Source organism: Cylas formicarius, unplaced genomic scaffold (assembly GCF_029955315.1).
Source record: "Cylas formicarius isolate icCylForm1 unplaced genomic scaffold, icCylForm1.1 PGA_scaffold_1__22_contigs__length_36826433, whole genome shotgun sequence".
In the NCBI taxonomy this organism is placed as follows: Eukaryota; Metazoa; Arthropoda; class Insecta; order Coleoptera; family Brentidae; genus Cylas; species Cylas formicarius.
In genome coordinates, this window is record NW_026844264.1 from 25,787,365 (window position 1) to 25,799,525 (window position 12,161).

A 12,161-nucleotide genomic window follows, 5' to 3' on the forward strand; every position below is an offset into this window, starting at 1 on the left:
CAAAAATATTAGTATAAAAGGAAACATGTACGTATATAAATGTGAATGCAATACAAAGCAAACAAGTATCAAATAACAAAAACATCTAAAATACAAACAATTAAATGACCACAAAAAAAAACAAACTATTAATTATTTACTATGAAGGGATCTGTATTAGATTTTAATTTGCGTAAAAGACAAATCTAGCAGTCGACATTAAACTATTAATTATTCAGTATGTTAGATGTTTCAGATTTTAGTTTGTGTTGAAACCCAACAATAGATTAGAAACAGTGTACAATTTTTTTTTCTCAAAACATTATATAAGGCAAAATGGAGATGATTGCCGATAGATAATTTAAGACAATATTTGAATAAATTATTGCCATATCTGCTATCATAATTATGATGATTATGGGAAGGTCCGCTATTGCTGAGATGAAGGCTATTAAACTGCGATCATCGGAATTTTTAGGAATATAGGCACGATTTTTATGGTATTTTTATTTTTATTTAATTGACAATTTTCATAAAACTATATTCACACTTTTCTTTATATATGTAAAAAGGTCTATTTGAAATTTTACTCTTCTCCTTGAATTTTCGTGCATTCTTTATATTATCTAAATCTCTAGCGCTAAACTAATACTAATTAATTATGCTCAAAGTACTTAACTGGAGGATCGAATAGAGAATCTAAATATACTTGTCGCAGATGAGCGAGTATGTTAATTTATCTATCTAAACCTGCTGGTCTGTCGCATTTCTGGATAAAGTTGACCATATCTTTTCTAAAGCAGCTGTTCAATTTCCATTTGTTTGTACATGGTGTGTTTTAAATGGGGACTGTTTTTTTACCGAAAATTTCTTTCAAACTTCACTTAAGTATATTATTATTCTTTAAAAAACAACGACAATAGTATTTCTACAAATTGAAACTACATATGCGTGCCAATTTGTGTGTTTTATACACGCATCATAGAAAGATTTGTTATTAGAAAAAGTTAAATTTTACATGCAGACTTTCGATGTTGCTGATGCTATCGTAAGATGAATCTACGTAATGACCATGTTTGTTGGTAGAACTTCTTTCGTCATTGGAGTGCTTATCTAAATATTTAAATATTTAATTCAATTTGACCTTTCAACGCTTTGGCCAATTTCGTTTAAAAAAAATCGGCATGCGTGCCAAATTTATGCGCATGTGTGGAATCCTGGACAAAAATATCATAGTTGCCCGAGGTGTAACAATTTTACGGCCTCTATATTATCTGGTAGATGTATGGTAGCTACCATTATTTTGAACGAGCCAATTTTCAACCCACCTCGATTTTCAATCACTTTGTTGCTCATTCCCTTACTTATATGTATTTCAGAACAAGTGACAAGCATTGAATTCAGTTTAGCAAAAAAGTAAATATCGATATAACTGTTATACATTTTAATTAGTAATAATAATTTTCACTAGTAAAGTGTTTTTAAATAATTCATGGCGAAATCTTTTTTGCCATCGCCATATCGGCAATATTCCAAGCAAGTGGGTGGAGTATCTTGGGAAAAGTCGTTCGGTTCGCCCTTAACCCAGTTTTTCGTTTTCTATTGCGCGAGGAAAAAATAGGGTGCGGGAGCGGTGCATTTGTTTTATCGACGATAAGAATCGCCTGACGGACACATCTCGGAAAATGCCATTAACTATATTAACTTTTGCTTGAAATGCGGCTCATCCAACATTGTTTCATATTTCAAATTTGTTAATGGTCATATCATAATTTTCACCTCTTATCGTCTTTTTATCTCGAAAATAGAATTTTGTTTTACTTTTTGATTTTATTATTGCAGGATGCAGGAAACCCCCGCCACCTCTCTATTTTTTAAATTAATGCAGCCGCAAAACCCTGCATAAGATTTCAACATTTTTCCGTTACCAATTATGTTTCTGACTTTTAACTAGGTTCAGTTAATCTGGCAATAAAACAAACAAGTCCTAAAAAAATGCTGCTGTCATTTGAAAAGTGTTACAGTGCTACCAACTCACATTACTTATTAACCATAGTAAATCATTTGCAATTCATGAGAGGTTTGACTTTGTTAGTGTGTCTGAAAAGTGTTTCAAAACTTTTCGCGACGCTGATGCCCATAGGGACCTAACTTGTGCAGATTTCCCCGTAGATTTTCTTTTTTAGGTTATTATAAGATCCAGGATGTACGAGCAGAGACCACCGTCGGGAGATTTCAAACTTTATGAAAATTGCGACTGAACAAACGATATTCCTACTCCTATGCCTATAAATTATTGATGTATTAATTATCTATTAACGTTTTTGTTTTGCTCTCAGATTATACAAACGCAACCCAAAAGCTATAAGTTGCAAACACAGTTGCGGTAATATCTAATGGTAAATAAGATACCAATTGCTCACTTTTTTATTTGAGCAGGTGTTTTTACGACCACGGAAAAGTGTTTAAACTTGTTCAAATTTGAAATAACAGCTTTTTTCCAACTGCAGTCGAAAACTGGAATTGTAAATTTCTGTCACTCAATTGATTTTTTGATACGATGAATGTTTCTTGCCTGACGAAAAAATCGATTGAACGACAGGAATTTACAGTCCAAACCGTTTTCTGGCTGCACTTAGAACAAAGCCATTAGTATACATTTTTCCAACCGCAACAAACTAAATTCTAGGAAAAACAAAATACGTTCACACTGAGCTGTTATGTTTTTTTTTCATGTTTGAAAATATGCTCCAATCATATATACATACACTCAAACCTCACACATGAAAGTAGTCAGTTTACATTTCTATTCCTTTACAGGGATTGGATCCTGCGGGACACTTGAAGCCCCTAAACTCCGACATAGCCGCTCCACGGATCGACAGCTATCGTTTCTCCATGGCCAACCTGGAGGACTCGCAGGACGTAGATCTAGACGCTATCCTAGGCGAACTCTGCGCTTTGGAGACGGTGTGCGATCGAGAGATTGGCCACGCCAGGGAAAGCAAACGATATTCGGGTAATTTTTTACTTATCTTACTTAGAAATCGGTTAGGCTGGAAGCAAGAGGATGTCATAGCACATTAATTATTCGTTCCGCCGAGATGTTAGCGTGAAATAACACAGACATCCTGGATCGTATTAGCATATTCAAATTTAGTTCCGTCGCATTATATTGGCCTTAGTTCAAGATTCCCAAAGTCATTGTACAAACATGCTTTTCGAAAATAGAATTCGGATGGACGTGACACCTAATAACAGGACATTACGCCCATCCTTCACCCAGGAAGCAGCGTTATGTCACAGTTAACGTAGTCTTTTAGTCACGGCCTACGAAGCTTTCTAGTGGCCTTCTTTTTGCAAAGGTTAAGTTTTTCACGGACTGGACTCAGACGATACTTAAATAATAAATAAATAATTCAAAAAATAGTCGCATTAATCTCTTAAAAAAAAAACTAAAATCAATCTTCACCGCTCAAAAAATGGCACAAATCGACGAGACATCGACATTAGACAACTGTACCACCTTTTATATTGTTTGAGAGGAGCGGAGCTAAATGAGGGGCATAAACACCGTCTCGGATGACTGATTCCCATATAAGTGACAGGTAGACGACAGCTGAGTCGCGGTTAAGATTATTATTATTATTATTATTATATTATTATTGATTACATGCAAGAATTTTAGTTTTATGGAATAAAATTTTATGTCCGGTTTCGTGATTGTGTTCGGCAGCGGCTGATGAGTTTATGTCCTAGTCTTAAGGCTCTTTCATGTTCTTCAGCAGTTGCCGAACCAATCACGAAACCGAACATAAAATTTTATTCGATAAAACTAAAATTCTTGCATGTAATCAATAATAATATAATAATAATAATAATAATCTTAACCGCGACTCAAGTCTCTACCTGTCACCAATATGGGAATCAGTCATCCGAGACAGTGTTTATGCCCCTCATTTAGCTCCGTCCCTCTCAAACAATGTGAAAACAAGTATAGAGTAAACTACGAGCCACTTTCAGTCAAGCTCTGAAGAAGCCAACAGGGTGATTGGCGAAACGTTAGTTCGAGTCAACAAAAACCGACGCAGGAAGAATCCAGAAGTTTTATAAAAATTAACTTAGCATCTGATGTATTGAAATAGACGAGGTTTTGATTTAACTAGCAGTTATCACTTGAGGGACTGGTTTACAATCTGTCAACTATAATCACCGATTTACGCTTTTATTCGTAACAAGTCTAGGTGTGTAGTGCTAGTGCTTAGTTATCAAATTGTAAATCAATCCTTCAAGTGCGAGTAAAGTCTTTTCTCTATTGGCAACACTTCGTATATTAATTTATGATTAAACACTTATTGTACTTAACAACAAAGTGTAAATCGGCCATTAGAAAGGATTCACCTTATTTATTATTGATTGATGATTGATTCTAATTACAGATGTTCAAAAAATGGCGTCACAGTACGAATCACGAATGCATAGTCGGTCGTCTTCAGAAGCGTCGCGTTTAAAGCTCGACTCTGATGATGGCATGCTCCTCAAGGGCGATGCCGCTCGAACGGAATCGCCCGATAATGATTCGGCATTCAGCGACACCGTGTCGATGTTGTCCAGCGAGTCGTCGGCAAGTAGCGGAGCTAGCGGTGCCAAACCTCAATCGCTCAACCTACAGGGCATCCACCAGGTGCATGTCTTAATAGGACTCTTTTTTACATTTTGTGCTCAGAAAATGCAAGTTGTGTGGCATACATTCAAATCCAGACATTTCCACTTTTAAGTGTTTATCTCTTTAAATTGGAATGTGCATAGTTTAGTCAAAGTCGGACAAATCCAAAAATTTTTCATGTTTTTTCGAAGTTAATTTATAAAGACGTGGTTGTTTTTATACGAATGCGCTTTAATTAAACAGTACCACATAAAACTACAACCACATTCAAATATGCAAGGTGAAAGATTTTCTGCAACTTTCCGTTAGAGTGGTTTAAAAGATTTAAGTTCAAAAATAACAGGGAACTTGAACAAAATTTTAATACAAAAAATATTTCTTATAAAAGTAAGCATATACTATTAAAAGAACCACAGTTAACAAAAAAATGATGTCCTAGTTCTACGTAATAAATATTAGATATTAAAATTGTAAAATTCAAATCCTCTTTGAAACGTGCTGTCATTGGCTGTGGCCGTTTGTGACGTCAATTCGCTCGTTAGACTACACGTCAGCCGGCCGGTAGAATTATTTATTGCAACTTAAATATTGGGTTTTGATATTTGGTATGCGTTATTTCTATACATGTACGGTTCTTAAATTTTGAAATTTTTATTTCAAAGTCAGATTACAATTGGACGATAAATAGTCCCCAGAAACTCCCCAGTTATTAATTAAATTTAATACGGTTTTACAAACTTATTATTTAATGATGCAGTTATCGTCTTGCATATGAAAGACCGTATCTCAGTTTCTTTTATTTATGATTATTTAAAAATCTACAACCACAAAATTAAACCGTTAAAAAATGTTGAATTTATTGTGGAACAACAAAACTTGTAGATCGTTCCTCTTCGATGAATACCTTTATTTTTTGTTTCTTAGTACTGGTATCTTTTTTAAAAATTATGCTATGCCGTTTTTTATTAATAATATATTTAATTTCGGAATTGACGATAGCAGTATGTATTTATGTTTTCAGAGAACCTTGTTATAAGAATTAAATTGTTTTTTCTTAGGGACATAGTAATAGTACAGCCACAAAAACCTTATGGTCTTTAAGAAAAGTTTTAATTGTTTCAAGAATATAGAACGCTTCCTCTTATGTAAGCCCATTTAATAATTAATTAGGTAAGAACCGAGTTCGACTAATTTTGAAATTGAATGCCACTCATTCTTTCGATTGAAAAATATTAAAAGAGTAGTGTACGTAATTTCTATGCTTTTCAGTTCTAAATATTATTCTTACCATTATTTCTGCCACCTTACACACTGGATTTTTTAGGATGACGCATCCCGTGTTAAAGCCGAGAAGATCCGAATGGCGATGGAGAAAATCAAAGAAGCGAACATTCAAAAGTTGTTCCTCAAAGTGTTCACTACCGACGGTTCCGCGAAATCGCTTTTGGTCGATGAGAAAATGCTCTGTTCGTACGTCACCCGCTTGCTGGCCGACAAGAACCACGTAAAAATGGACCCAAAATGGGCGATTGTTGAACATTTGCCCGAACTCTATATGGGTACGTCTGAACGTAAGAATGTCGTCACCAGGAATTAACGCTCTCTCACGATTCCAGAGCGTTTTTACGAAGACCACGAGCAGCTCGTGGACAATCTGCTGCTCTGGACGAGGGAATCGAAAAATAAAATATTTTTCGTAGAACGGCAGGACAAAATCAAACTCTTCCTGCGGCCGGAACATTACTTACTGTCCACGGTCGATAAAAGGGAGATCGCGGAACACGACGAGCACTCAAGGAACGTTTTGCTGGAGGAGTTCTTTTCCACGACGAACGCTAGCGTGCCCGAAGTGGAAGGACCGCTTTACCTGAAGGCCGATTCGAAAAAGGGTTGGAAAAAGCACCACTTTGTGTTGCGGGCTTCCGGTCTTTACTACTATCCCAAGGATAAAGTCAAATCTGCTAAGGATTTGGTCTGCCTCGCCACTTTCGAGAACAATCACGTAAGCAACGCCACTGTTATGTATTTTGGAATATAGAACATGAAAATGGACACAATCAAAAACACCTTATAACAGCCGTTTAAATGGACACAATCAAAAACACCTTATAACAGCCGTTTTTTTGCGCAATAAATTTGGATCATGAATTCAAGATCATCTGATGATCTCTGATGAACCCGATTATAGGAAAATTCTTTATAAATTTCACCTGCAATTATTTAAAAATTTATTTGAAACCAAGTTTGACGTTTTGCCTTCTAAGGCATTGATTAACATCTTTTTTTATAAATATCACTCTTACAGAACACGAAAAATTTAAAACAATTTCATACATAGGAGAACCTAGTGAAAAAGTTTCAACACATTTGTCAAAATGTGGTTTAAAAATAGCTTTCAGAACTAACAACAGAATAGAAAATTTTTTAAAAAACAATAAAACGAAATGTCCAAAATCTCGAAAATCAGGTGTCTACAGATTGAAATGCGGATCTTGTCCTAAAATTTATATTGGACAAACAGATAGATCCTTCAAGAAACACATTAACGAACATAAAAGAACGTTTAAAAACAATAGTCTCGATTCTAATTATGCTACACACTTAAACACAGAAAAACACATTTTTGACGACAATTTTGATATTTTACATACAGCCACAAAAAGTAGAGAATTAAATTTATTGGAAGCCATGGAGATTAACAAAATGAGACATTCAAATGTATTGCTTAAAGATCAGTTAGATTTAAATACCTCTCCTTTATTGAACTTAAATTCTCACAACAACATTAAATAAGGCTTGTAAATATTACATTTGATAAAGACATGGTGTTGTTGAAACAATTGTCATGTCAAAATATATAATTTCCTGAAAATCTGAACTTTTAGTTCTTATTTATTTTAATATTACTCTGCTGTCCTAAATTTTGTTTTATTAATTGTTAAGTTGTTTTAAATAAAACATTCCCGCTCCTATTTTGTTCATTTCACTTCAAACTGTTTAAATAAATCCAAATATGTAAATATAAAAAATGTCTGCACAGCTCCATCTTAGTAATAAATTCACAAAACTCCGGTGCACTCACTAAAACTCTCAAGGTAGGAAGGATAGACTAATTTTTCTACTGCCTACTCTAAAGAACCCAATTCATTACGCGTGCTCAAAGTGTCACCTTAAGATGTTAACTTCATTAAATTCTGTCGCTAGTCAGTTCCGGCATTTCCGGTACTTTAGTAACGAGTTTGGTAGCCGTGAAATATTTTCAGTAGATTGACGTTTATTATTTCTGAGGATTATATCACACATCACTAAGAGAGTGTATTCGTGCTGTTTTGCAAAAATACACCCAAAAACTAATGTCACAGTGTTTTACAGATTGTACTCAAACACGATGGCACAATTTGTAATATTATTTTTGTGTTGCTTGCATTATTATCATGTAAAGCGCAGTAAGCACAAATACAAACTGGAGATTAAAGTACAAACGCACTTTTATAGGAGCCAAAAATAAACGTAAATAATATAAATCTTGGCCTATAACCTGAGAATAACACCAAAACATGTCGCCATATCGATCGAAAAGCAGCGGTATGACGTCACGATCATTCCTGCGCGTTTAGTCTCGTTTAAAAGTTTTTCTATACATAAACAATTGTATTAAAGAAATTTGTTTACAACTACGCGACAATTATGAATTAAAAATAAATTGGCTAATCCCGGCTTAAAACTTTTTAGATTTACTGCGGGATAGGCTGGAAGAAGAAATATAAAGCGCCGACCGATTTTTGTTTCGCGATCAAGCATCCGCGCCTACAAGAACCGAAATCGACCAAGTTCATTAAATATTTGTGCGCGGAGGATCAGACGACGCTGGAAAAATGGATGGTCGGGATGCGAATCGCCAAATTCGGCAAACAGCTCATGTACAACTACAGAGCGCTCATCGACGAACTGGCGCAGGAAGAAATGGACATACTCGCCAACGCCAGAAGCTGCTCGGTAAACTCGATTGCCGCGCAAGGGCTGCAATCGGGTATCGCCACTCCAACGCAGGGATATTCGGGAAGCGAGGCGGGCTACGGCACTCAAAGTGAAATTTATTCCGCCGCCAGCGAGTCGAGTTCGGGAAGGCACAGCCGGGCGAGCAGCTCCAGTTCGAGTGGCTGCATGTCAGACGGGGCACCTTCCAGCTGCGAGAACGCGTTCGATTCGGAATTTCCTATGGGTATTTATTTGATGAATCATCCATTGTCGTCCATTCGGCCCAAGATATAGCTCAAGTCGTAATATATTCTAACACAAATATTTAACTTCTTTGAAGTTGCTTCAATAATTGCTGTGGATAATTGTAACTAATAAACCAGTCTTCGAGATTTTTAAGTATGGAAATTTTAGGGACGATAAAAAGAAAACCGTCAATGAAACCCAGCCTGCCGCTTACGAATATCACAAGACAACTGAAAGAGGTGGGTGAGACCAGGGATGAGGTCGACGGCACCGCTCTCCCTACCAGTCCGATCTCATACACCAACACGGGAACACTAACCCGGAGGCACAGCCGCAGGAAATCCAATTCCGCCACAGACGACTCGTCAAATTCCGGCACTCTAAAGCGGCAGCATTCTTATAAATTGAGAGGCTCCATCGAATCAGTGGGAGGTTAGATAAATCACATTTATTCCCATACTTTTAATTGTATGGCAATTTGTCCTATTTACAGTGAGGACTGGCAACTCTACGCCACTGTGCGGTACGCCAGTTAGGGAGAGGACATCGCCTTTTGGTGAAAGGAATAGCCCTTTCAGTGAAAGACCTCCAAGTGCTACTTCTCTCAGAAGTCCAACAAATGTTCCTAGCAATATGGAGCTGCCCTCTTGTATGGTAAGTTAAAATCAATAAAATACAAAGCATATTTACTCCCTAATTTGAACCTCTCGAACAGTGGAATGACGCATTATTGAGATTGATAATTTTGATTTGATTGTGATTTATTTTCAGGTGGATTCAATTACTTCGCTTCCTCCTCCTCCGCCAGAAAATGGTGGCGATCTCATATTAAACGAATCTCCTAGCGATCAACAACTCCCTCCCCCACCGCCAGAAGTTTACAACTCGACGCTTTCCCTGGACAGTTTGCCGCCTCCGCCAAATCCCGCTGACCTGCCTCCGATGAGCGGCTCGGATTTGACGGGCAGTCAATTGTCGTTAATGTCACTTCCGCCTCCGCCGGAAGACAACACGCGGATTAAAAACAGTACGCCGCTGGATGAAACGCCCACCCACTCTAGATTGAATACTCCATGTGTCAGTCCGCCAATGTCCAATTGCAGCACGCCCACGCAAAGCAATCCCCCGTCGAGCTTCAGCCCTACCCATACCGCGGTGTATGGTCAAAATCACGATAGAAACACCCCTCCACCGCCTTATGTAAATCCTCCGCCGTTTAGACCCAATGGTCTGAGATCGTCTCTGAGGCAAAGTTCCGCGTTGCCCAGGCAAATATCCTCCACCAGTATTGCTTCCAGCAATAGTTCCAGTTCCTCGGGAAACACCTCCCTTTACAGTACCTCTAATGAAATTAGAAATTCGCCCAAGCTTCAGAGGAAGGTCAATTTCCAGGAGCCAGCTAGTCCTAAGAAAGGCATAGGAAAAAAGATATCCTTCAATTTAGCTCCCCAAGAGGTATGTATATCAAATAAGATATGTTCAGTTGATAATTATATTGCGCAAAATTTGTTCCGACTTTTAAAACGTAAATATTTGCTATTTTGTTTCTCAATCTGAAAGGGAAATAAAATTTTCTGTGTAATTCATCTTTTTGAGTGATCTTGATTTCATGTGAATTAAATATTTTTGTACCTGTTTCACATGTAATTCTTTTTTTTTTTTGCTTTTTTGGTTCATGATCTTGAATATGTAAAATGAAATAATCACTTTTGGTGAACAAAAGCGTTAGATATATCTTATCAATAATTTGGCTAATTCTTCATTGCATTTATCATAGAAATGAAATTTCTAACTAGATCTTAGTGAATTTTTTGAATCATTCTGGATCCACAAATCACACCCAAAATGGGGATAAAACTAAAAGATGACTGATTTGTCTTTATCAATCCACCTAGTAGTCAAATGTTAAACCATTCGGTAGTACATTGATGCTCTTCTTTATGTGCTGTCTCCTCTAAGAAAGTTGGCTATCATCATGGTGATTTTCCCTTTTTATGCCGCTGCTCGGAATTATTCTATTGATGTATAGTGGTACCACTCTTTTTCAGCCATGAAGTGCGCACGCTTCCCTTGCCTTCGATTTTTCCCTGTATTATTGTAGCATATGCTACCTTTTTCCGCGCATAACGGGACCCAGGTAAGCAAGATTCCTTGTCTTTACAGTCTCCACTATCTCTGTTACATTATCCATTCGTCTTAATATCTCCGCATTTGTTACTCTCTCTGTCCAAGAAAGTCTAAGCATGCGTCTCTATACCCACATTTCAAAAGCCTGGAGACTTTTAAATCATCTTTGTTGTCCACGACTATGTTCCATAAAGAAGGATTGAAAAAATATAGCTTCTGGTAAATGCAGCTCGAGCTTGTCGTATTCTGGATCTTATTTCTCAGGTATTTGTACTCACTTACTCTCTCAACTTCCTCATTGCGAACATACAATCTTTTTTGTTCATCATTCTTTGTAGGACCGCGTTACTCTGGGCTATTACCAAGGTATCATCGGCAAAACGGATATTATTTATGAGTTCACCCTTTATCCTTTTTCCCGCTGTGTCTTCAGAAATAGCCTCCTGCATGATTTGCTTCGAGTAGAGGTTACAAGTGGTGCAGAGTAATTAGTAAGATTTTTGGCGTATTTGATTTTTACTTTTGTGCAGTTCTGTTTTGTTATTGACATCCAGAGCTGAAAGTTCAAATCGTTTTGATACAGACAAAGAATTAAGCTTCCATTTGTTTCATCCGCTAAAAAGAAAAGCTTATGTAGAAACCTTTTACTTCATACTTTTATGACTCTAAACATTATTTAAATATATTACACACCTTGTAAAACGTAAAAGAAATGAGGGAATATGCATATTTTTAATAAAAAGCTCTTTATTGTTATGCATTAAAAGTTTACCAAATATTTCAAACGCACGTTTTTAAAAATCTCTTTTAGAGTTGAAGTTGAAGTTTTACTTGAGACGCCATTGCTTCCATTTCCTCCTGTTAGGCTTAATGTTAGCAACACGATTCTTCCTGAAAACAGAAAAAGGTACAAAAGTAAATTTTGACTATGAAGAAACAATTGAGTTTTTGCACATTACCGACTTCACATTAACAAATTTACCAAAAACAAAGGTTATGTAGTTGTTCTTTTTTATTTCTACAACCAAGGCTATGTTTTTAATTTGAAATCCCAGCTAAAACCCAAAACGTGTATTTAAAAAATATATGAAACTAAAACTATCAAACATAAATCCTTTCACTTTAAGGACTTAGTTTTGTGTGTTTATTTAGAAAGAAAATCAGG

General features: G+C 36.5%; 1 protein-coding gene across 4 annotated transcripts in view; it reads left to right on the forward strand.

The window, feature by feature from the left end:
• Positions 1 to 12,161, forward strand: part of LOC132696787 (ras-associated and pleckstrin homology domains-containing protein 1) — a 93,569-nt gene that overhangs the window by 79,319 nt on the left and 2,089 nt on the right. For all 4 annotated transcript variants that reach the window (XM_060661813.1, XM_060661811.1, XM_060661814.1 and 1 more), the window contains 8 exons: positions 2,800 to 2,998; positions 4,419 to 4,663; positions 5,970 to 6,204; positions 6,262 to 6,647; positions 8,378 to 8,867; positions 9,038 to 9,301; positions 9,363 to 9,523; positions 9,641 to 10,324. In XM_060661813.1, the coding sequence (XP_060517796.1) occupies positions 2,800 to 2,998; positions 4,419 to 4,663; positions 5,970 to 6,204; positions 6,262 to 6,647; positions 8,378 to 8,867; positions 9,038 to 9,301; positions 9,363 to 9,523; positions 9,641 to 10,324 (2,664 nt within the window). The remainder of the gene's footprint in view (positions 1 to 2,799; positions 2,999 to 4,418; positions 4,664 to 5,969; positions 6,205 to 6,261; positions 6,648 to 8,377; positions 8,868 to 9,037; positions 9,302 to 9,362; positions 9,524 to 9,640; positions 10,325 to 12,161) is intronic.